The sequence below is a fragment of the Onychostruthus taczanowskii genome, unplaced genomic scaffold, assembly GCF_017590055.1.
Source record: "Onychostruthus taczanowskii isolate IOZ18803 unplaced genomic scaffold, ASM1759005v1 scaffold118, whole genome shotgun sequence".
NCBI lineage: Eukaryota > Metazoa > Chordata > Aves > Passeriformes > Passeridae > Onychostruthus > Onychostruthus taczanowskii.
Genome location: NW_024498329.1, coordinates 1195026 through 1219866, shown reverse-complemented (window position 1 = coordinate 1219866; position 24841 = coordinate 1195026). Strand labels below are relative to the sequence as shown.

Here is a 24841-nt window from a genome sequence, read left to right as displayed (position 1 = left end):
GGCTCATGGAGACTTCTAATGGCTTGCCCTTGGACAGGTGTGCTAGCACGCGTTTATTTCCTCAAGGACCACCCTTTGCCTTCGGAGCAGGGGGAGCACCGTGAGCTGTGCCGCGGTCCGGGCGCTGCTGCTGGGCCTGCGAGGCTCCGCTGGGCGCTGCCCCAGCACCGGCCGCCCTGCCCTCAGCGCCAGCCGCGGACAGCGCCGGAGCTGCTGAGGGCCGCGGGGGTGGAGCACCTCCCCTGGGAGCCAGGCTGGGAAAGCCGCGAGCGCCGAGCCTGGCAAAGAGAAGGTTGTGTGGGGGCTCGCCACGCCTTCCAGTCCCTGAAAGGGCCCTACAGGGAAGGTGGGCAGGGGCTAAGGTGGCAGGACAAGGGAAAATGGGTCCAAACTGAAAGGGGGAAACTCAGATGAGATATTAGGAAGACATTCTTTACTGTGAGGGTGGTGAGGCACTGGAACAGGCTGTGCAGGGACGCTGTGTGTGCCTCATCGCTGAAAGCGTTCAACGTCAGCTCGGATGGAGCTTAAAATGGGAGCGTATGATCTTTAGGGCCCGCTGCACCCCTGAGCCTCGCACGCTGCGCGGAGCTGCGGGGCCGCGACCGGGGCCCGCCCGGAGCCCCCCGCCACCAGGCGGCGCCACCGCGCGGGTCTGCGGCCCCGCCTCCCGCATGGCCCCGCCCCTAACGGTTCCGTCCCAGACGGCCTCGCCCTCAGAATGGCCACGCCCCATCATGGTCCCGCCCCCGGCGCGTCCTGACCGGCAGCTCCGCCCGCGCTCTCGTCATTGCTATCGCGAGAGCAGGGGCTGCCCCCTCCTGGCTACTTTCGCCCTCTCCGCGACGCCTCGCGCGATCTCGTGCCCTTTCCTCCCGGGTCGGGTGCACAGTCTCGCGAGAGCGGGGCGTGCTGCGACTGCGGGGCGGGGGCGGGGCGCAGTCTCGCGAGAGCTGCGTGGGGGCGGGGCGCAGTCTCGCGAGAGCTGCCGGCCCGCCGGCGCCCCCCGGCCCGCTCCCTCACGCTGACATGGTCGCCGGCGATGGACCCTGCCAGGACAGGTCGGTCACTGCGGGGACGGGGCCCCCGAGCCCGCAGGGACACCGCGGCCCGGGACATCGCCTCTTCCTCTTCGCCGCCGAACGGCGCTGTCTCGGGCCGCGGGGGAGAGCGGCCCCGTCCCCGCCCCGCTGTCTGCTCCCTCCCGGGGGTTATTTATTCCGAGCACCTAATGGTCGCTACGAGGTTTATTTTTGTGTCTTGTTTCGTTGACGGTGGCTTGGCAGTCAATGCTTTGCGCTTCCTGCTGTATTAAAAGCCATATCTCTTATCTGCGCTGGTGAGGTGTGTGCAGATGGCAAAGTGAGACAACAAAGGTCAGGTGCGTTCAGGCTGTGCTGGCGACCTGCACTGACCTGTATGTACCTCCTATAGCGATGCTTTTAAAATTCACCTTAGTCACACATCTTCATCACGAGATGTCTCAATCCATTTAGAAACCACTCCGTGTTGCATCTAATTACAATCTAGAGGAACGTTATTTCTGGCGGAATCAGAAGGAAAATCTTTTTGCGAGTCCTCAGCCAGTGCTGAAACGACCCATTGTTTTGTGGCTGTAACTTTGTTTGTTTCGTCCCGCAGGAAGCCCTTACCAGCCCGTCGTTGAAGCTTTGGAAAGCCACCCGGAGAAAAGGTTTTACAATGTGTCGAAGCTCGGAGGCGCCAAGTACGGTACGCTGCTCTCGGGGGTAGCCGGGTGGTGCCCGCACGCTGCACCCCGGGCCCTGCGGTGGCAGGAGTTTCTAATGGCTGTGTTTGGAAGCTGATTGCATCCCAATTTCTTAGTGCTTTATGGCGTTGGCAGGGGTAATACTTGTAGGGTTTTTTTACTAAGGGAGAAAGCACAGGAGTTTCTGCAGTTTTCAGCAGTATTCCAAATCAGAAGAATTACTCACTTTTGGAAAAAAAATGAAGTGACAAAGAACTCCTATTTAATGCTTCAAAAATAAGTACAGCTTTTACTGTAGTTCTGTACAGCTTCATGGTGTTCCAGTTTCTGCTCCCCAGCAGCCTCACATAGCGGGTGCCTGTTTGCCAGAACATGGCTCCTGCTGCAGGGTGAGGTTTTGTGGTGCTCGTGCCGTTGCCTAATCTCAGTTTGTCATTAGTATGCGGTGGCTGTCTGTGCCAGGGAGGCCTTCGTTGGGTCTGTGTGTCCGAGTGCCTGTCACAATGTTGCACGTGTGGTGGGAGGGGAGTCCATGCAGGGGAGGGAGCTTTGCTCGGTGCCAGCTGGAACGGGCTTTAGTCTTGCAGGTAATCAAAGCATTGTTCTCTCCCTTTGTCTTCATGTTAAACTGAAATACTTATATGGGCTACTTAGTAAAGGCATTTGGGCTGGTTTTTGTTGCAGTTTGGCAAGGTCTGAATTCTTCTGTATTCACAGAATTTGTAGTATGCTTCTTGAATAAAAAAAAATCAGTGCATATTTCACTTTAAACCCATATTTGACCACAGCTATTAACTCCGTGTTGTTTAAAGAGAAGAGAGAGGGGGGCACAGTGTCTGCTGAAACTTTGTGCACCAGCTGTGTGCTCTTTTAAATTTCCCCTGCTTGTAGTAACAAAGTCAGTCTTTCAGATAAGCACACATGGAGGAAACAGTGCTTCTGCTGCTGGGTTGGTCCAGGGAGAAGCAGTGCTATGCCAGTAACAAAACCAGGCAATTCTACAGCAGTTTTGTGAAAAGCCTCATGACAGGAGTGGAAATAAAACAACATACAACTTTCTGGTAAATGTGCCATAAAGCTTGCAGCAGCAATAGGTATTCCTGAACTTGTTCTCAGGAGTCTAAACAGACTGCACCAAGAGGGTGTTTGTCTTCCAGTAGAAACTTCTGTGCAGAAGCTGGAAGCCTCAAGTTAACTTCAAGGTAGCAAAATACTAAATAACTCCTAGATGCAGTGTGGGACAGCACTGGTAGCAAATTGAGCATCTGGAATTGCTCACTGCATTTGTTGCTAGAACAGTTTGAGTTTTACCTGTCTGGCTGTAATTTGACATTAATTGCCAGTTGATATTAATCAGATTACTAATGTAAATGTTAATTGGTTTATTTACCAGTTTTCTAGTATTTTAAGACTTGTGGGAAAATGAGAAGAGCTCAAAAGGATTTAGGGCAGAGAGGACGTGGAGGTTTAGAGCAGGCTCTTGCTGGGGCTGGAGCTCATGTGGGGAATCTTCCATGGTTAAGCTGTGCCAGTCTGGGAGGACAGAGATTCCACTGCCTCCCGTGCTGCTGTGCTTAACTGCGCCCCCGAGAGCTGCTTTTCCTCTGCCCAGTGCCCGTGTCCCTTGCTGTGCCCTGGGCCTTCCGCTGTGTCCCCGTGGCTGCAGTGCCGGGGCCCGGGCAGCGCCTCCCGGGGGAGCCGGCCCAGCTCCGCCTGGGGGCCGGGCACGGCAGTCCCGGAGCCTCCTGCAGGGCCCTGTGAGCTCGTTCTGGAGCTGTCCCGTACCCTGGAAGGCCCAGACTGCACATGGTGTTGCAGATAGGAGCTGCTGGTGCCTCATGGAGAGAAGCAGCTGCTTCTGCAGAGTTGGTGCTGAGCAGCCCCTGGGGCAGTGAGATTTGTAACCCACGAGAGGGTAAACAAGTTCTTCTCTGGGAATCTGGCTTTTAAATCAAGGAAGTGGTGGCATGAAGGTTCATGAGACCTTTTGGATGACGTCTTTATGCTCAAATTTATTCAAATCTTAAACTCAAAATAGTGACTTGTCTAATTAGACAACAGTGGATATTATCTCAGAAAGACACAGTGAGAACAAAGTCAGCAAGTTCTATATTAGTAGTTTGTGAACAAACCACTGGATTAGGTTGAGACCACCAATTTTAATTTTTTTTTTATTAAAGCCTGAACTTAATTGTGTCACCTTCCTCCAGCTAACTTTTTAAGATTTCTCATTGTTCTTATGAAGCTGGCTGCCTGCTTGAATTATGCTGAAAATAATGGGATTTGAGGGAGAAATGTCAATCAATCTTATTTTTTTTTTGTTAGTGGTTATTTTGTTTTGTTTGCAGTGAATAGTGACATTGGGTGTTTTTTCTCTTCCCTCTTATTTAATTCTCATTTCCATTTCCCCTTTTTTTCTGTGAAGGAAAATGCTGCTTGTCTGTACCTTGATTCATATCAGTAGCAAACTAACTCAAGCTGTATTTAATGAAACGTTCTTTATATTTTAGGGAGTGTGTTAATATTAATAGGGGTGCATGGCAGAATAGTTTCTGGTCTTTGTATCACTGTTTATTGAAAATAATATCCTGGCATTGGTTGCTTGGGCTTGGTATCTTGAGTTATGGGATGGCAAAATTTACAGTTAAAATGGTCTTCAGTATTCCAGAAGTTGTTGCTTTTGTCCTGCTCTCATCAGTAATCCCAGGTCTGTATTCCTTGCATCTCTCCCCTGCCAGCCTAACGTGCCTTATTAAATGTCACTGTCTGAGCAGTGTGCACAAGCCATTGGCATCTCCTGTCAAAATCCCATAGGATAGTGCATCAGTGTGTACAGAGAGTTTTGCAACTCTCTGTTCCATATTGTGTAGGGAATATCAAACCCAAAGACAGCTGGAAAAGCAGGCTCCTGAAGCTCTCATCCTTCCAAACCCTAGAAAAGTGGAATTCCTTAGAAATGTGAGATTATAATTTCAAAAAACTGCGTAAGCTGCAGGTGCTGCGCTCATGGGGTCTCTCCCTTGCCTCACCCCAGATACTCTGCCTTACTCCATCCGAGTGTTGTTTGAGTCCAGCGTCCGGAACTGTGATGGCTTCTTAGTGAAGGAGACGGATGCTATGAACATCCTGGACTGGAAAACAAAACAGAACCATGTTGAAGTGCCCTTCTGTCCTGCCAGAGTTGTTCTTCAAGACTTCACGTAAGTATGTGGCTGTGTGCAAAGCCCCCAAAAGAGCCTTTGCCAACTCACTGAGTTTGTGTTGAATTCTTTGGCATGAGAATAAATCACACTTCCCCTCTTGATAGCCAGGTAGAAACCTGTGTGCTGCCTCTGCTGTGCAGTAGATTTCTCATGATAATTCCATGTGATGAGGGTACGAGTTGTTCCTTAGGGTACTCTGGCTTTGGGGCAGGTTGGCAAGGCTGAAACTGCTGGCCTGCAAGGAGCACTTTACAGGGTAAGAGCCAGAATACAAAGGGAAGTGGTGATGTTTTGGCTGTAGCCAGGCAGGTGACAGTTCACACTATCACTGACAGTTCTTTGAGATAATGGAAGATTAGATATTGCTTACTCCACAATGAGTAATCCAGTTGAATCCATGAATAATACATATATAGAAAAAGCAGCCTCTTAGGATGTTAACCTTCTTGTGGCATGGCTAAAAGGACAGTCCTTCAGCAATTTGCAAATACTCAATTTAAGCTGTTCTGCTGACTCTGTATATTTGTTGAGATCATTAAAAAAGGAATTATGATGATAATAAAAATGAGGTAACATTTGCTTAGCTGGCAAAGCCAATAAGATTTACATACTACTGTGGTCTATAAACATTGCCTCTCCTTTGTACAGCAGTACAAATATTGTGAAATGCTACAAGCTTCAGAAACAGCTGTGTTAGACAAATGATACAGGCTGAGGTGTTAAATGTATAGCATGAGCTTTGCTTGCATAGCGAGGTTCTGTTGTGAAGGTAAGGAGTATCTAAAGATTGCTTCTGTCCTGAGGTACCATCACACCTGAGAAGCAAAGCAAGGCACAAGAGAAGTGTGGTTATCTTTGAGATGGTTCCATGTTCTTGTTTGGTACATTGCCTTCAGACACACTGGTGCTCGTTGAGAGGGTGTACCAATTCCAGTGACTTTAAAAATGGTTCAAGTCCTTTAAACTTTAGAGAATAACAGGTGTATTTTCTGAAATAGGATATAGCTACTTCTAGACTTGGATAAAATGAAAAAGAAGTTTGTGCATTTCGGCTAGCTAATGTCTCATGGTGTTTTACTTTTTTGTTTTTGTCTGTCAGTGGAATTCCAGCAATGGTGGATTTTGCTGCCATGAGGGAAGCTGTGAGAAATGCTGGAGGAGATCCAGTGAAAGTCAATCCTGCCTGCCCAACTGATCTCACTGTTGACCATTCTCTGCAGATTGATTTCAGCAAATGGTAACATACTTGTTTTTATTTTATTTTTACAAGCCATACATTTCTGTCTGGCACTGAAGTGGGGATTCGTTCAGGTCTTGTTACTATCCCATCAAATCATTTGCCATATGTGGATCCCTAAAACAAGATGTGGTGGTGTATGAAAAAGGGCTGGATAAAAATGGATAAGCACTCTTGAGGGAGAGAAAGAATGTTTGTGAGACCTTATGGGTGAAGCTGACTGATAATCCAAATTCTGGGCAAGATTTTGTTGAAATAACAGGATCTGGCACGGTTTCCAGAAAATAACACGTATCAAGAGAATGAGGCAGAGGGCGTTTGTTGTTTTGCTTTGCTCTGATTTGATTCTTCAAGTTAAACAGAACTTTGTTTCCAAACGTGGCTGCCTTGTCACAGCTCCAGAGAAGGGGCCTGCAATTTTACTGGGCATTTTGAAAGACTGTCATTGCAGCCCATGGCTTGTGACTGGTGTGGGTTTTTATGGGCTTTGCTTTAACCCCAGATAAATGAGGCTAGGGATATTTTCAGAGAGAAGTGTACTTGGAGAAGTCTGGAAAAGTAGGGGGACTGGAAAGCTACCAGCATGGTTTTCTTAGTCTGACAGGCAGTGATGTGATGAATACAGCCTGGGGCTGCCTTTGCTAGAAACATAAATACTGCACAAGAGGAAAAACTTGGAGCTTTTGTTTAGTATTTGCTGAAGTAAATACTAAATAATGCAGCCTCCCTTCACCTTCTCCCCGCCTCTCGATTGTGGAGCCTTCTAAAACCCATGCAGAATTGCATAAACTGCTCAGGCTCTTTGGAAATTTTAAAAGTTCATGGGGAAAAAGCCTGTGGTTGAAGGATATGGATGTGAGTAATTTCTGTCAACCTTCCAAATACTCAGAGGGTTTCAGTTTGCACGTGTCAGAAGAGCAAGAAACTGCAGATGATCTGTTGTCCTGCATATGTGTTGTGTCAGTTCTGCGCTCTGTCCATGCCTGTGTCCAGAGGGACAGCTGATTCTTTTGCAATTAGGCCAGCCTAAAATTATCAGGCAGACCAAGTGTTGGCAAGAGGTCTCCGCTTGCTGCTTTGTGATGATAAATCCGGCCTCTGGAGTGTCCCTTTGGGAAGCTGTGGGGGCTCAGCAGCTGCTGGCCTGTGATAAGAAACCCTTCGCTGCAGGGTGATTTGTGCTGCTTTTATGGAGAGCTCCCATCTGTGGGTTACAGCCTGGTGGGCTGCGGTGGGATTTAGACAAGGTGTCTGCTGGGGCCAGGCAGTACCCTGCACTTGGGATAACTAAGGATCTGGCTCTGTTACTGAGGCAGAAGAAAGCAGTGGCTTTAACTGCAATTTTGTGATTTAATAATTACGGAGAGAGGTGAAAGTCATTAGTTTTTCACAATAAGCTTTCTTTGCTCTCCTGCAGAGACCAAATGTTGCACCAATAGAAGTGTGCTATGTGGAGTTTATTTAAAAAAAACAAAAAACAACTGGCTTTTCTCTCTTACTTCTGACTGGCTTGAATAATGTATACAATTTAGCTGTGCCTTCGAGAATTTGTATAAAAAGCCTAATTATGATCAGGTTATGTTTATTCCTTGAGAAAGCTTTGTCTGCAATCATTCCTCTGTGGTTTTAATAGAACATGTACAGCACTGTCTTAAAAAAAAAGGAAATAAGTTCAGTCTACCATTTGTATGGACTCTACCGACACCTTCCAAGTCCAGAACTCCGAGTTCAGCCTTTGCAATGCTGTTTAGAAAGATTTCTGCTCTGTTGTGAACAAATGGAAGGAGTTGTTTGGTGTTAATCTTTCAGACAATCCAGTTCTGTTCACTTCTTACCACACCACACTACATTACTTAACTAAGTTTATCCATCGACAGTTTACTTTGCAACAGGGTTGTAATAAAAGAACTCCCTTTTTTCAGATACTATCTTATAATCTGTTGAGGAGATTGCAAAAACCACGTGTGGGGGGGTGCGGGGTGTGTTCACGAAGAAGCAGCTTGCCGGTGTCTCAGCGGCTGCCGTATTTGATGTTGCAGCGCGATCCAGAACGCTCCCAACCCCGGCGGGGGCGAGCAGAAGCCGCTGGCCAGGCTGTCCCCGCTGAAGCCGCCGCTGCGCAAGCCGCCCCCGTGCCGGGGCCACAGCGGCTGCCGGGGCTCGTGCGGCGCGGGCGAGGCCGGCCGCGGCCCGGGACTCTTCTCTGCGCAGATCGAGAACGCCCCGATCCTCTGCCCCTTCCACCTGCAGCCCGTGCCTGAGTAAGAAAGCTCCTTTGCTAAATTGCCTTGTACCTGTGTGTTGTGCCTGTGACAGCTCAGGGAAATGGGATGGTTTTTTTAAACACCCTTGTATAGTTTTCACCCATGCCATAGATAAGTTGTTTCAGTATCTAGAAGTAGGTCGGATGTAGCGGTTAAGAATTAGTCTACAAATTTTGCTTTTTACAAGAGCTTTACTGTACACTCTGCAGATGGCCACCTATTGGCTCATGGCTGTGACTTTAAATATTACTACTTCTCTCATTTCTTTACAACAACAACTAAGCATAGAAGTAATTCTCAGTCTGTTGCAAAGCAGGCCTGATTGAATAACTCAATGAAGCATTAATTTATCTCTAAAAGTGACCCACAGATTTTTGTAATAACTTTTCATAAGTCTCTTGCTCTTAAAGAACAAAGAACTAGCCCATACATCATCCTCCAATGTGTACAGGATCTTACAGTCTATCTGGCACTGAATTGAAATTCAGTAAGTGTTCTGCCTGTGTAGTAGCCCAGGAGAGCCTCATGTCTGTGCCTCTCCCAGATTTCTGTGTTACTAACAGGTCGTTGTGCACTGTTCCATCTATGCCAGTTAGGCGTAATTGTCCTCCTTCAGCTGCTGCCTCTCTGTCTGATGGACTGTTGAGATCCCTATCTGCCTGTGCTGGACAGGTGTACAGTTAAAGAGCTGATCAGATCTGTATCCCACAGTGATATTATGTGGAATGCTGTGGTAGCATTTTGGATGTGGAAATGCTCCTGCTCAGTGCAGGAACGCAGGAGGAGTGATGTTTTCAGCACCGTTGGTGTTCTGACAGCACACCAGCAGTGGTATTTATGAAGCTGTAGGGTGAACGCTGACTGTCCCTTGGGGCTTGGTGAGCAGGAGAGCTGCTGACCTGCTGCTGAGAAGAAAGGGAAGGGTCATGGCTTCAAAGTGAAATACAGTTCTAAGAATTGAGAACTTCCTTCCTGGTAAAAAGCAAGCGTGTCCCCTTCCTTGTTCAGCTGCTCAAAGCAGAGGTTATTCCTCTTAAGTTATGGATTACTCTGTTACAAAAAGTATCAGCATCTTAATAAATAAGACATACAAAGAAAAGATAGTTCATTTTATGAGACTGTACTGATGAGTACTTGTGAAGAAAAACTTGTGGCTTGGAGGGAAATACAAAAATGGAGGATAGTTACAATTAAACTAGTGAACATCTTGGTTCTTTAATGTTACGAAGTTTTGAAATGTGCAGCCTGTGAGTTAACTGCTAGGGAGCAAAAGCTCCTGTGTATTGTAGTACATGCTTGGAATGGGTCTTTCAAAGTATTTCTGAGATCACACACTTTAGGCAAACCATACCTAGAATATACAGGTTCTCAGATACAGCATAGCTGAAATCAGCTAGATCTCATTGTTTACAGAAAATTGCTTCCCTGCAGCAAGCTATCTATGTTCTAATAAACCTCTTCAAAGAGTCCTGGTGGCTTAAATAAGTCTTTCATCAAACAAACTAAAACTACATCTTGTTCTTCTGTAATTTGAAATCATTTATGACAGTACTTGTAAACTTGTTTTCTTTCTAGGCCTGAAACAGTATTGAAAAATCAAGAGATGGAATTTGGCAGAAATAGAGAGAGGCTTCAATTTTTTAAGGTATGTCTGTGTACCTGCAGGCTTTGTGGTTTAAGAGTCATTTGTCCACCAGTATTGAGGTTTAGATGATAAATTAAATGTAATAATTTGGAAATGTCAGGTTTTCAAATCTGAATTTAAACAAAAAAAAGAAAATTAGCTTTCTAACTTGAAAAAGTTTACTCTGATTTGGTTCTTGAGATTTGGTCAGTGGGGATTTATGAAGCACTGGTGTTTTTAATGCCTTTCATGAGCACAGTGCCTTAGGTCACAGTGAGTTTCTGGCTGAAAGAGTCATTTATCCATAACTGTTAACAAAAGTTCCTTAAATTGGAAGTGCTGAGTGGAGACCAGTGTTCAGACATGGCTGCTCTCAAAGTGGGCAGCAGAAGTCCTGTGGTGAACATCAGCTTCTCTGCTGCTGGGCAGGGCTCTGCAACATTCCTATTTGATCCTCATCCTCTGTTTTGATGTTTGGGAATTCACTGCAATGATCTAAACCTTTTCATGGATGTAGACTAGAGGTTTCTTTCTGAAAGTTGCAAATTAGCTTTTACATTATTAAAGAAGGAAATGGCCAGGCTGAATCTTGTTAGAAGTTTCCTTGTCGACTCTATTAAATGTACCATCCTGAATTTGGAGGCAGTTTCACCCTGGAGTGTCAAACCTAAACTCAGTTATGCTATAAATATAAATTCTGCTATAGATACAAGTGCTTAGGTTCTGTTGTCTGAATAGCAGTCTTAGGTGGGCTTGTAATCAGTTGTATGAACTGAAAGGTAAGAGATTTCTGCAGCCCTGCTTTTGAAAGGGGCATGAATGACTGATTTCAGCCTTCAGAGGAACTGAGTGAAAGCTTTTGTCGATGATTAAGAATGTATCCGAGGAGATCACACACCTCTGTTTGACAAAGGGACAAAAGCCACTTGGGTAAACAGCAAGGGCTCTTTTATTGTGTCTTTGGTTTGTCTTTTTAGTTACGTTCTAAGAATTGAATATAGCTTTGAAAAAAATGCAACTCTTTTATTCTCCTTTTGGAAAAATTACAGTGGAGTTCAAAAGTTTTTGAGAATATTTCCATAATTCCACCCGAGACTGGAATGGCGCATCAAGTGAACTTGGAATATTTGTCTCGAGTGGTTTTTGACGTGAAAGATTTCCTGCACCCCGATAGCGTGGTTGGCACAGACTCGCACACAACCATGGTAAATGGCTTGGGTATCTTGGGCTGGGGTAAGTATGCTCAGAACTTCATTGCTCTTGGAAAGGCAACTAAAGCTTCACTAAAAAACATTTCTTCTCACTGGGTGTTTCTATCTCAAGCATAACAGACTGTCTTGAATTATTGTTCTGAATCTTTTTGTGTACAAGTAATCTTGAATGACATTTCTTTCCATTGAGAATTGTAATGAATCCCTTGTAATTTAAAGAGAAAACAACCAAAAACCAGCTGGTATTTAAATAGGTACTGTTTGTACAGCAAAAATTTGTGTGAAGGTTTCTTTTCTCACAGATTAGTTTTAGATATAAAATATTTTCTAGTTGACTGTGATGTCTAACTTGAGCAATAGTCTTGCTTGATTTTATTTTTGATATGCAAATATTTAATGGAACTTCTAAATTTCTTGCTGTGCCCTCGTTGGAAATGGAGCAATGCCCTTCATTGTGAGAGAAAAGCAGCAGTATGTTTATTGTCCTGAATCTTTAGGCTTTATCTAAAGGGGTTTATTACTTTTTGGGACTGAGCACACGGAGTGTGGGCTGGTGAAGGTGTGACCAGCTGTGTCCCACTCTCCCTGCAGGCGTCGGGGGCATCGAGACGGAAGCGGTCATGCTGGGAATGCCGCTCACCCTCACCCTGCCTGAGGTGGTGGGCTGTGAGCTCACAGGCACAGTCAGCCCCTTTGCCACATCCATAGATATCGTTCTCAGCATTACAAAGGTAAGACTTCAATGCCTTTTCAAACAAAAGAGAGATTAATGCAAGAACTAGCAGTGTTGCTTGAGAAATGAATTAAGTGAGGGGAGTGTTTTTAGTATGCCTTTAATCGTGGCAGTGCAGAAAGGTACAAATAATCTCTAACCATTTTTATTTGCTAGTCCTTTGAAGTAGTGAGGGGTTTTTTTCTTTCCCCTCTATAGTGGTTTGCTTGTAGACCCTTTTTAACTAAAAATAATTCATAATAATTTTTTTTTTCAAACATAGGCCTTAGGGTTTCAACTTTTTGTTTTAAATGCTTGTGAATTGTGACAAACACAGCTTGCACTGTACGTCTTCATAGAGCAGGTATTGTGTTTTCTTTCCAACAGCATCTTAGACAAGCTGATGTCGCTGGAAAATTTGTTGAGTTTTTTGGGAGTGGTGTTTCCCAGCTGTCCGTAGCAGACCGAACCACGATAGCAAATATGTGTCCTGAATATGGTGCTATTCTGAGTTTTTTCCCTGTTGATAATGTGACACTGAAGCACTTAAAGCATGCAGGTAAATATTAAACTAAAGCAAGGATTCATTGTAATTGTGGTTTTCAGTTGTGGTAATATGTTTTTTACTCTGCAGAAAAACCCAATGTAAGAACCACTGAGTTTTTGCTTAAAGCTCCTTAATTCTTACGTGGAGCTTTTCTGCAAAGTTCTGGTGTGTATTTAACACGTAATTAGACTTGTGCTTGAGGTTTGTGTCCAGTCTGGTCCATTTGTCCAATGCCCAAATTACCAACATGATACTGCTTTCCAACATCCAGAGTCCTGGTTTTTGGAAGCATAGGTAAGCCTATAAAAATATTAAGGAAGTTTTCACTTATTTTGAAATATGTATGGAATGTAACTCTTCTTGATTTGAAATTAATCCCATAACCACCTAGAGATTCCCTACAAAATCAAAATTTAAAGTGATTACTAGAAGTAAGTGAAACTGCAGAACAAATGTGAACACGATTTTTCCCAGTGGTTTGTGTTTCCCTTTGAAGTGCATGGTTTCACTGGCATCTCAAGCTCAGCAAGGAGGATGTCAGTTCCTTATCAAGCTCCTGCAAACAGGAAACCACAGGGTGACAGATGCCAAAAAAAGCTCATTCATGAGTGAGACTTTCTGAGACTGAAACCTGTCACCTTCAAATCAGAGTTAAATGCTTTCACTAGCAAATGTTTTTGTCTGATCAGTGCGGAGCAGGTGAATGGGTTTGGGAGAGCAGCCAGCAGTACTGCCTGTTGTCAGCTGAGCACAGGGTCTGTGTTAGACCAGGAAGCCCTAACACAGAAAAGCCTTATGGGTTTCAGGGACACAACTGTCAATTTAGTAAGAGTTACCACTGCTAGAGTTGCAATAGCTTATTTTGTTCCTTGACATAAGAAGACAATATAATTTAGAAAAAAATGTAATCATTTATAAATGTTTTAATTTGTGTGTCATTCCTGAATAGAAGTTGGGATACGGAAGTGGTGTACTTGAAAAGAAAGTACTTTGAATATTACACTCAAAACAATCTGAGTGTCCGTTAGTTGTGTGATTTATTTTATTTATGTCTTTACTGTGACTTTTCTCATGTTTGACATGACCTTCCTTAGGTTTTGATAAGGCCAAGCTTGAAGTCACAGAAGCATATCTTAAAGCTGTGAAGTTATTTCGAAATGATGAGAGTTCTTCCAGAGAGCCTGAGTATTCCCAGGTATGCTTGAAAGGAGTTGTTTGTTTGATTCTCATAAAAAACTACTGATGATTTCACAGTCTTACCTCCCACTGTAACTTCCATTGCTTTCAGCAAAGTTGTTTTTATTAACTCAGTTTTGAGAAAGCAGAGTTTGTAAAACGTAGAGGGGGTGGGGATAAGAAGGGAAGCACAGTAACATTATGTTAGTACAGAAACTGAATTCCAGTCATCCCAAGGACTGCAAAAGGTAGAACAGTTACGGATAATGTTAAAACATTTGGAATGAGAGGAATAGCCTCTTGAGTGAATGGTGTTGAAAATGGAATCCCAGAGTTCTGGATGTCTGAGAGCATTCAAATTTGGAACAAGAGTTGCTGGGTGGCTCGGGAATATATTCCATGCACTGGTGGGCTGGGGTTGGTAATGCCTGCACTTTCTGTTTCTTGGTTTCTTAGGTAGTGCAAGTTAGTCTAAGTTCTATAATTCCATATGTCAGTGGCCCCAAGAGATCCCAGGATAGAGTGGCTGTTAATAACATGAAAAGTGACTTCCAAGCCTGCTTAAATGAAAAGGTTTGTATTGCTGATGCCTGCTTCAAAAGGTATTTCCTATCATTCACCTGAATAAATGTTGTGTTATCTATTCCTTGCATACCTACTGAGCCTTCCCTATTGCTACACAACTGCTTATCCAGGGTGTTCTGTTCTTGCTTGACAGGCATCCCAAGAGTAAATAATAGGTGTGTTTGGCAGGAACATGAACTTCCCAAAGTCCTTAATTTCACAGTTTAGATTGCTAGGGAGCAGGAACTTTAGGTAGTCCATATTGTGAGCTTAGCAAATATTTTCACTATTTCAGGGTTTTTTTAAGCAGTTTTATATTACTTAATTTCCAAAACAGAATTTACCCTAAGAAAACTCATCATGCCTTAAAGGAGATGCAGAAAGACTGCCAATATTTGTAGCTGAGTGTTCTGAGTTCTTACATTAGCAAATGATTTTTCCTTACAGCTTAATTTGTCTTCACAGAATAAATGTTTTTACTCTGAAGGTTCTGGTTTTGGTTAGGGGTATCCTTGGGTATCTGAAGAGTGCAGCTAATATAGGAATATACCTTCATTTTCATTTTATTTATCATTAATGTTCAAGACTTACAGCAGTATTAGAAACAGCTTATAATGAGGCCTGTGGTACTGTGGTTCATTTGTGCTGGAGGGAGGTCATAGCTGATGGTGGAAGGCAATGGGTGAGGTTGAAAGTGACCTCTGGAGGAAGTTTGAGTCCTGAAGAGCACTCAGGTGAATGTGGAAAATGCTAATGCACCTACTCTGGTTTAGTTACCACCCTCTTGCAATTAAAATCTTGGACATGCTTCTAATTCAGGAGCAAGTATCGTGTAGATTAGACATGTGTTCTTGAGGAGATGTTCTTCCATGTACACAAGGAAGTGAGTTGTGGAACAGCCACACACAGACTGACATTTGTTCACAACTGTTGCAAAGTTAAAGCAGTTGTGAAGGAAGAAGGCTGAGACCCATGTACAAACAGAGGGACCTGAGCTGAGGGCTGCTTTTAAAATCATGTAAGGGTTCCTAGTGGCACAGCTGAGTATCATTTCAAAACCAGTGTTCACTTGGTCTTGCTGTAATGTCATCCTTTCTGTACTGTAACAACTGCTAACATGTACTTTTGTCATCCAGTCTGGTGTTAAAGGGTTTCAGATTGCAGCTGAGAAGCAGAATGACATTGTGCCTGTCCAGTATGAAGGAAATGAATACAAGCTGTCCCACGGCTGTGTTGTCATTGCTGCAGTCATCAGCTGTACAAACAATTGCAATCCATCTGTCATGCTTGCTGCAGGTATGTTGGGACCAGACAGCTCAGCATCTTAATGGTGCTCCCGTGTTTCACAGTCCTCACCTTCACTTCTGTAGGTTCTCTTTACAGGTTTGAAACTACAGACTTGTGGGTTCTGGCTGGGTTATATAGGGAAAGTTGCTTTTCCACGATACAATCTAAGCTTGTCCCATAAAGCAGTATTAAGGAGAGCAATTATAAAATCTTTACACTTCATAGTGTGACAGCAAGCAAGCAGTGGTAGGGCTCCTGTCAGTGCACAGTGCCATGGCTGATGCAGGAGGTGGGCTTTAGCTTCAAGGCTGTCCTGGCTGATGAGCTGTCATGCCACAGGCAGCACAGAAACTGTGTATTGCTGAGTAGTTGTTCTGTCATTGCTTCAGGGGTATCTGCCGCAGCTTCACAAGCTGCAGATGGTTTTGCTGGAACAGCTCATCTGTCAGACCTTGCTCTCCTCTTTTTAAGATGCTCTGTGGCCAAGGTGAGCTTCCCCTTAGGGCTGTGTGGCCTGTCTCTGGAGGCTGAATGGATTGGCACTGTGAGCTAGAACATGGTGAAGAGATTTGTCTTAGAGAAAGTAAAATGGGTGTCTACCTTCCAGGAATGGGAATAAAATTATGCATGGTATTGTTATGCATTAAGAAACTATTCAGGCCACTGATTGCTTGAATAGTTCAATAAACTGAAAGTTGTCTAATCCACTGGGGGTTTTTATGCTTGATTTAACTAAGGTAGAACCATACAGATGTCCTATGAAGGGATATAGAAATCATAATCTGTGTCCTTTTTTCCTTTTTGTTTGGTAGGACTGCTGGCCAAAAAAGCTGTTGAGGCTGGCCTCGTGGTGAAGCCCTACATCAGAACAAGTTTATCACCTGGCAGTGGCATGGTTACACATTACCTCAGTTCCAGTGGAGTATTGCCATACCTCAGCAAGCTTGGGTAAGGCCTGGCTCAGGGTGCCTTTGGGCAGGCGGTGCATACGGGGCTGTACAGGCTGATAAATAGGATTGCTGTTCGTTGGGGTCTGGCTAATTCCTGACTTCATAGATTGCTGATTTGCTTCCTTGCTGACTTAAAATTATTCTGCTTCATTGTATTCCCACTTCAAAATCTATGATATGTAGCTCTAATACATCAGAGCTGTTTTTCCAGTCACAAATTACTTCATTTTAAGTGACTTGCAGGACAGGATGTGCTTGATAATGTATTCTAAAAGTGGAAGCTGGATGCAAATCTGTCAGGACGGTCTGTATTTGTCTTCTCTTATCATTGCTGCTTTCAAGGGTTGTTTAGTTAATGGTTTTGGTTGCTCTGTAGCAGTAACACAATATGTTCAATATTCTGTATCAGTGCCCAGCTGTGGTTTGCATCAGTGACATGTAGTGTCTGTTATTTATTTTCTAAAAAAGCCTTAACTTTCAAGGGACAAAAAATTCTTGGGGATTGTTAATAAAAGAAAAAGCAGTTATGTTAACAAATTGCTCATGACCGTCTGTGACTTGATTGGTTTTTCTCATGCAGGTTTGAGGTTGTTGGTTATGGGTGTTCCACCTGTGTTGGGAACACGGCCCCTTTGCCAGAAGCCATCAGGAATGCAATAAAACAGGTAAAGTTCTGGCTGGCTTGTTGAACACAGAAATGTATTTCTTACCCTGTTTAGCCATCAAGAAATACAGTAACCCATGCAAAGTACACTTCATTTGTGGTTTGGACTTAACATGATAGTGTTGGCCTATTTGCTTGTTAGAGGGAGACCATGCCAATTCATTGGTGTGTAAAATAAATGTAGTAATGGTATTTGTAAAATACAGTTATAAATTACAAGATAAATTCATATGATCTAATCTTGCAGAGGATGCAATGTGTAGATTTTGTATCATAAGTGAAGAGGAGGGTTTTAATGTGCTTCAATAATTTTAACCAGCACAGCTACAGCTTTTTTCTCTCCTGAAGCAGAAGAAAAATAAATAAATGGCAGGAGAGGAGTTGAATGAAGCGACAGGAAGGCGCATCAGAGGGTCAAAAAAGAAAATGAGAAGGGTAGTGAGAGAGCAAAATGCCTTTCAGTTGTTTTGTTAAACATTTGAAGTGCAATGCTGAAAGCACATCTGGCTTCGTCAATAGAAGTAGGCTGAGCTGTTGAATACTCCAAACTGGGCCTGTCTTTCAGGGAGATATCATTGCCTGTGGGGTGCTGTCTGGCACAAAGAACTTCGAGGGCCGCCTGTGTGACTGTGTCCGGGCCAACTACCTGGCGTCCCCCCCGCTGGTCGTGGCCTACGCCATCGCGGGCACGGTGCAGATAGACTTCGACACAGAGCCCTTGGGTGAGTGTTTGCCTGCAGCTCCTGCAGCTGCTGCACGTGGGCACAGGTACCCACACGTGATGGCAGCACCCAGAGCCAGTGCATCTGAAGAGAAAGCACAGCCATGTTTGGTCTGTGCGTGGCTAAAGCGAAGCATTCACTTAACGGATCAAATTCTTTGCCTATCTGGTACCATCTCTGCAGGCCTGACTGTATACACATCTGTATTCTAATACAAATCTCAAGTCTAGTAGTTTATTCTTCCAAACTACTGTTGTGTTTAAAATCTTACACAGGCACTGGCTTTAATGGCAAAAGTATTTACTTACGAGATATTTGGCCCACCCGACAAGAACTTCACACAGTGGAGGAAGAGCGTGTGATATCATCCATGTTTAAGGAATTGAAAGAAAAGATGGAGGTAAGAGTGGTCTGTTCTACATAATTTAAAGGTTGCATTTCATTGTAGCTTTAATATCTTGCAGTTGAATGTGATTGGTTTGCCATTTATTTCTGTTATAGTAGCGGAGGGCTTAACTGAGATGGGTACTTGTATTTAAAAGCAATTCCTAAGTAATACCCAGTGATGTAACATGTAATATGTAATAGAAAATTATTTACTAAATAATAGTAAATAATAAAATCACCAGTATGTCTTTCGTTTTTGAGTGTAAAAATACAATAAACTAACTTCTGTTCTTTTTGATTAATCTTCTTTCTTGTAGAAAGGAAACAAACGGTGGAATTTACTGGAAGCACCAGAGTCAATTTTATTTCCCTGGGATTTAAAATCTACTTACATTAGATGTCCTTCCTTTTTTGATAAGCTTGTAAGTAGAGTGGATCTATCCACTAGATCATACACATTGCATTTAAGTAAAAGAATAGCTGTTACAGCAAATGTTGAACCAACAAATTAAATTATCACTCACATTTCTCAGTCTGTGAAATATTTGTGCCTCTGGAATGAGTAGGGCCTGTCCATCCAGGGCCCTTCCTATACTGCAGATATGTTTTATGTCTCTAGTTCCTGGAAGGAGATGTTTAATGTTCCTTTTGTTCCCTTCTGTTGTTGTTCCCCCCCGCCCTGTCAGGCCAAAGAAGCAGTTCCAGCACAGGCGGTTGAGAACGCGCACGTGTTGCTGTTCCTGGGGGACTCTGTCACCACAGATCACATTTCCCCTGCTGGGAGCATTGCGAGGAGCAGTGCTGCTGCCAAGTACCTGACCAGCAAAGGGTGAGCCCTGCTGAATAATTGATCAGCATTGCCACCTTCTCTGGAAACGCCTGTCTGCAGAAAGGGGAGACTACATGTGGAAAAGCAAAATACTTAATCAATGTTAATAAATATGCTGGTAATGGTTAAGAGGATTAGTAAGGTGGGTTGTTTCCTAGAGCAGTCTCCCCATAATTCTTCTGTAAGTACCACACTGCTTGCTGCATTTCATAAAAAGTTGTAGAAAATTAATTTAAAATTGCAGCTTTCCTCAGGAGTAACCTAGCAGCGATTTGCACGTTGTCTATGATTTATAATAATTACATTCATTGGAGATCCAGTTCTTTACATCTTCCACTAAAGACTTAGGTATGCTGCAATAATTATAAGAAAAAATCATAATATCCTTTTAAATCAGATCATCTTTAACTGATTTCTTTCAATTTGCTTTTTATTTCAGACTCACACCTCGTGAATTCAACTCTTACGGGGCTCGAAGAGGTAATGATGCTGTGATGACAAGAGGTACCTTTGCAAATATCAAGCTTCTGAATAAGTTCATAGGAAAACCAGCTCCTAAAACAATTCACTTCCCATCAGGACAAACGGTAGGAATATATTTGTTTGCACAGCTACTCTGGAATAGGGAGTACAGGTTTAGAACTCACTCAAAATGTGTCATTTTGTCATTCCACAGCTAGATGTGTTTGAAGCAGCAGAGCTGTACCAGAAGGAAGGCATTCCTGTAATTATTCTAGCAGGAAAGAAGTATGGACTGGGTAGCTCAAGAGACTGGGCTGCAAAAGGGCCTTTTCTACTGGTACTGCTGGTTTGTTGGGGTTTTGGGGTAGTTTTGTTTTCTCTGGGAATACCTAAAAACACATTGTATAATTTCTTTGTTAGAATCTTCATGGAAGAGAATCACTAGTCAGGATAGATCTGAATTTCCTCATGTAATTTACTGTCTTGGTTACCAGACTTTGAGACAAATCAGGCATTTGTCTGTGCTGATCTCTGTTTCGTCTCCATGGGGTGTTCAGTGTCTCATTGTTGGAGGCTAATTTCCACTAATATTGAGAATATATTCCAAGTCAGCCATTGATTCCTGTCCTGGTAACCCCAGCATGGTCACTGTCTGTAACAAGCTCCATTTCACACTGCATGGGCCTGCTCTGGCTTGTTTGCTCCCATCTAGCTGGGAAGCTACTAAATGATGTTTCCAAGGTACTTAAAGGACTCTGTGCACAGCACTCTCTCTTGAGTTTGAGTTGAGATGTTCGATGTAATCTGTGTTTGAAGGTTACTTCTGTGTTTCACTCTGCTTGTATTTTTGCAGGGTGTTAAAGCTGTCCTAGCTGAGAGCTATGAGAAGGTTCACAGGAGTCAGCTGATTGGAATTGGCATCGCTCCACTTCAGTTTCGTCCTGGGGAAAATCCAAGTACTTTGGGACTCACTGGCAGAGAGCAATTTTCTATATTGTTCCCTCCAGACCTGTCGCCCAGAATGACCTTGGATATTAAGGTATCTGTGCCATATTTTTAATTTCTCTGTTGAATGTTCTGATGCAGATAAAACAAACTTAATTCTGATGATAGGAAGCGAAGCAAGAAAAGACAGAACTTAATTCTCTTGGAAGGTGAGCTGTTTGCCCTGCCTGAAGTTTGCCATGGCTGTTGGAGTTTCCCAAAGTACATACACACATGTTCTTTGTACACAACTTTGTACACAGCCTGATATTCTTGATCGTTCTGAGTGGTGTTTTGCCCCTCGTGGGCTCGGTCTTAGGGTAGAATTGAGTCTGTCTCTCGTAAGGGTGATCATTTGAGAGAGGCTTCAGCTCTCTGTGCTGTGCAAACACCCCATGACACACTTTGTGCCATCTTAGGGACAGGGTGTTCTGTGGTTACCAGCAGGCCCTGGCGTGCTCCCAGCTGCACTACAAAAGCCTTCCTTCCATCTGGCCCCAGCAGGCTTGGGGCTCCGTGGGCACATCAGAGGGCTCAACTTGCTTGTGTTCTGTGTTCAGCAAAACTTGGGGTTAGAACGTTGACTGAGAAATAAGCAAGGGGAAGTGAAAGCAAAGCTTAATTGGTTTCTCTTTTTTGCTTTTCTTTTGAAGACAAGCACTGGAAAAGTATTCAGCGTGATTGCCTTGTTTGAAAACAATATGGAGATAACTTTATACAAGAATGGTGGAAGTCTAAACTTTGTGGCTCGAAGATTCTTATAGTACCTACTGACTCTCTGGGTACCCTGCATAACTGGTAATGCAGCAAATGCCTTGTGTGAACCCAGGAATCTGTACTGTGGAACTGCAAACAGTCCTAGTGTGCTCAAAGTTACTTCGTCCATGGATGTAAAAGATTGTGAATCATTGTAACTGCAACGAGATCCTTTCTGATTTTAAATAATATTCTAATGGTGCTATTAAACATTGCTAAAATCAACATGTGTATTGTGACAAGAGAGCTGTAAGTATGGAGGGGATGTTTTATCAGACCATTTTGTAAATAAACTATGCGAAATTGAAACTGATTGTGCTGAAGATTATTATGTAAGAAGATTTTCTGCAGCTGTTTCCACTCATTTTTTGCACCTCTAAATCTGTGTACTGCTGTTTGTTGGTATAAGAGTAACAAGATGGTATGGAATTTTAAAGGCCAAACAGATTTTTTTTTCCTCAACCAGAGCTTAAAAAAGATACTGAGTTTTCATTTTCTTTAGGTTATTGGCTGAACAAAAAGCAGCCCACATGAGGCCCGTGGTATCCTGTATCACAGATGTTGACTTTCTTACCTTTATGGGATTATATTTCCTCTGGATCCAGATTTAAACTGCTAAAGCTATGAAATATGTGAAATTCTGTGTGCTTAGAAATGTGGGAAGCATTTCTGCATTTAAAAACAAATCTCCCAGTTGTTTCATTCATGCAGGTTAAGCCATGGTTCTTCACAACCTTCGACTGAAGTTTGTCACATCTGCTTCAAGGGATGCACTTTGGTCATTTGTGACATCTGTTTTTATTGTGCTCTCTGCAATATCATCAGAGAAATACCTCCTTGTAAGGTTTTAACCTTTAAAGCCTTTTAAAACATTTGGTAGGGCTGTTTAAATTCCTCTGCTTTAAATACAACCTGTCTAACACATTACACTTGTCAGATGTTCAAGATGGCCGCACTGCCTTTGAGCGCATCCTCGCGTGCCGGCAGCTCCCAGCTCTTGCGGAGCATCCCCTTCTGAGGAGGAGCCCAGAGCACTGAACAAACCTGTCCCTCGTGGCCCTGCAGCAGCTGTGGCTGGAATTGTCAGCACACCGAGGGTGAAGCCTCTGTTCCATAGCTCCTGTTGGCAGGAGATGCACAGTTGCTGCAGTGTGGTTTGTGTTCCCGCTTCACAGAGCTTTGGTGGTGTCTGAGCTGTGCAAGTGAGTCTGCAGCTCCAGCAGGCTCTTCCTGTGCTCCTGTCTTGAAAAGCTTCATAACTCCACTTACAGTTTGTGTAGAGTTTCATTTCTGCTGGAGAACAGAACTGCAATACTTGCCTATAACTTGTCAAGATTTTGCTTTAAGGACTTTTGTTCTTGATAAATGTTGTCTTAAATATTAAAACATTCAAGAGGACTATATTAGCTTTATTTACATGTGCTTTCAATTTATAACCAGATACTGAAATAGTTGACTTGTGAACTAACAGATGAACTGTTCAAATCTTTAAATAGTATGTTTGACATTCCTTTAAAAAAGCCCCGAACCCAAAATACTGCAAACCTCGTGGATAATTATATCAATACAGTGTATTAATTTTTTGACAGTTCAAAAGCCAAACTAATTTGATTGACATAAATTTGATACTTATTTTTCTGTTTTGTTAGACAAAGTTTACTAAAGTTTGAAGTTCTGTATAATCCAGTTTTATATTTCACTAGTTTGATGTGATTTTCTTTTAGGTGAGATGAAAACCATTCCGGTGACTCCTACCACTTCTAAGGGGGGATAAATCAATGCAGTTTTGAATGTTATATTCAACTGAATGCTGAACGAGTTCCTGTTCTGTGGTATGCTTCCATTAATTCTATCCAGCACAACTGGGCAGATCCTACTTCTTGTACAACAGTGTCTGATACTATTTTATCCCAGCTCCAAGGTATATTCTTGATTTAGTTCAAGGAAATGTTACTGGGGAGAAAATGGGAATTTAGCGCTGGTACATAATGGTGCCTCATGCAGATGATACAACTGCAACCCCATGGCCATTTACTAATGCTTGAAGGAAACAGCCCTCTGCCCTTTCTCCATGCTTCAGGAGACAGGGATCCAAGCCATGTCAAGGCAGATTGATGAGGTGAAGTGCAATTTCAAGGCATGTGACTTACCTGCAAGTCGTCTCCAGTAAAGCAAGTCAGTTCTTTTCAGAGACGCAGGGGGCTGGCTTCGTTACCTTAGCAGTTGCTTTGATTCTACTGCACTAATGTGGCTCGTAGGCCACGAGAGAGAAGTTCTGAGCGGTGCTTGGGCACAGGGGCTGCTCAGCTGGAGGCTCCTGTTGTTGCTGCAGCACGTCCAGCTCTCAGCAAGCCTCAGACTGGCATCTCCAAGGTGGGCAGGCTGACTCCTCCCCTTGGAGCCTGTGGGGTGGGGGGCTGTGTGGGACAGCACTGCCCGTGTACCATCTGCTCAGCGCTGGGGAACTCCTGGCTCATGGGCCGCGGGAACAGCCCTGTTCCCTCTCCCCTGTGCAGAGTGCAGCTCAGCGGGCCAGCAGCCAAGGAAGACATTTAACCCTGGACACACTGCTGGCACCCTGAGAGCCGTAGGTGGGCAGGAGTGGCAGGAGCCCTCTGGCAGGGGCAGGGCACGGGACAGTCAGGGTTGCTGTGCTCACACACCAAACATTCAGTTCCATCTTCTTTAGTATCCTATGGTGTAGGAGGACGTGTACCTGTTTGAGAAGTGACTCAGTGTGTTAGATGTATTTAACTTAGACCTCTCTCCATTTGGATTTGGGGGGAGAATCTTGTTGAAATTTTTGTAAATGTTTTCTCTTCTTGCTTCCCTCTTCCTCCCCATCCCAAACTACAAAGCTTTGGGATAGTGTTGATGTTTATACATTTTACACCTAAGTATAAGGCCAAGAAGCTATGTATATTAATCCTATTTAAGCAACTGCAAATCATTGTCTGCTGTTTAAAGCCAACAGAACAGTCTTAAGTTTTAAGTTGAGTAAGTATTGCATAAATATATCTTAAGTTCAATTGATGAAAATTGTGCATACAATGTTACCAATGTTGTAAATTATTTTTAATAAAGAAAATTGTATGACAGTTCTTGTATGTTACTGTCTATTTTGAATAGATAGTAAGGAATACACTTAAAATGGTACTGTGTGTGAAGGGGTGGGGTGAATAAAGGAAGGGTATATTGTGTATTATATAATGATGCATGTTCCATTTACTTGTTAGGAGTGAGTTTGGGCTCACAAAGCACAAAGCATGCTTAGCTGGTGTAGGAGGATGTTCTCTGGGTCAGCTGTGCTCCGGACACCACTCTGGATGTTACAAGTGCCTTTTTAAGAACTTTTTCGCTTCTGAAAAATGTCTCATTTAGAATCTAGATGAAATCCTGTATTAAAGCAAGCTGTTGGCCAAGGTTACAACTGTGACAAGATCCTCAGAAGTGATTTGGGGATGTCCACCACTAACCTACTTCAACCCTCACTTTCAGCACAGGCATTACACTGGAGTTCAACTCATGGATGC

The 24841-nt window shown here is 43.6% G+C and overlaps 1 protein-coding gene across 2 annotated transcripts; it reads left to right on the top strand.

Moving 5' to 3' along the window:
* The first annotated feature begins 793 nt into the window (after positions 1-793).
* Positions 794-21617, top strand: IREB2 (iron responsive element binding protein 2). Of its 2 annotated transcripts, XM_041427640.1 has the most exons (22): positions 794-1061; positions 1642-1731; positions 4764-4929; positions 6032-6169; positions 8209-8430; positions 10009-10078; positions 11107-11290; positions 11860-11999; positions 12368-12539; positions 13622-13722; positions 14160-14276; positions 15404-15563; positions 16367-16502; positions 17085-17169; positions 17734-17890; positions 18166-18290; positions 18595-18699; positions 18964-19106; positions 19546-19693; positions 19783-19905; positions 20422-20607; positions 21206-21617. In XM_041427640.1, exons 1-22 carry the CDS (start codon positions 1043-1045, stop codon positions 21314-21316), a joined length of 2898 nt encoding a protein of 965 aa, XP_041283574.1. In that variant the 5' UTR covers positions 794-1042; the 3' UTR covers positions 21317-21617. The 2 variants fall into 2 exon arrangements, with proteins under 2 accessions (XP_041283574.1, XP_041283573.1); XM_041427639.1 differs by lacking the exon at positions 14160-14276.
* The last annotated feature ends 3224 nt before the right edge of the window (positions 21618-24841 follow it).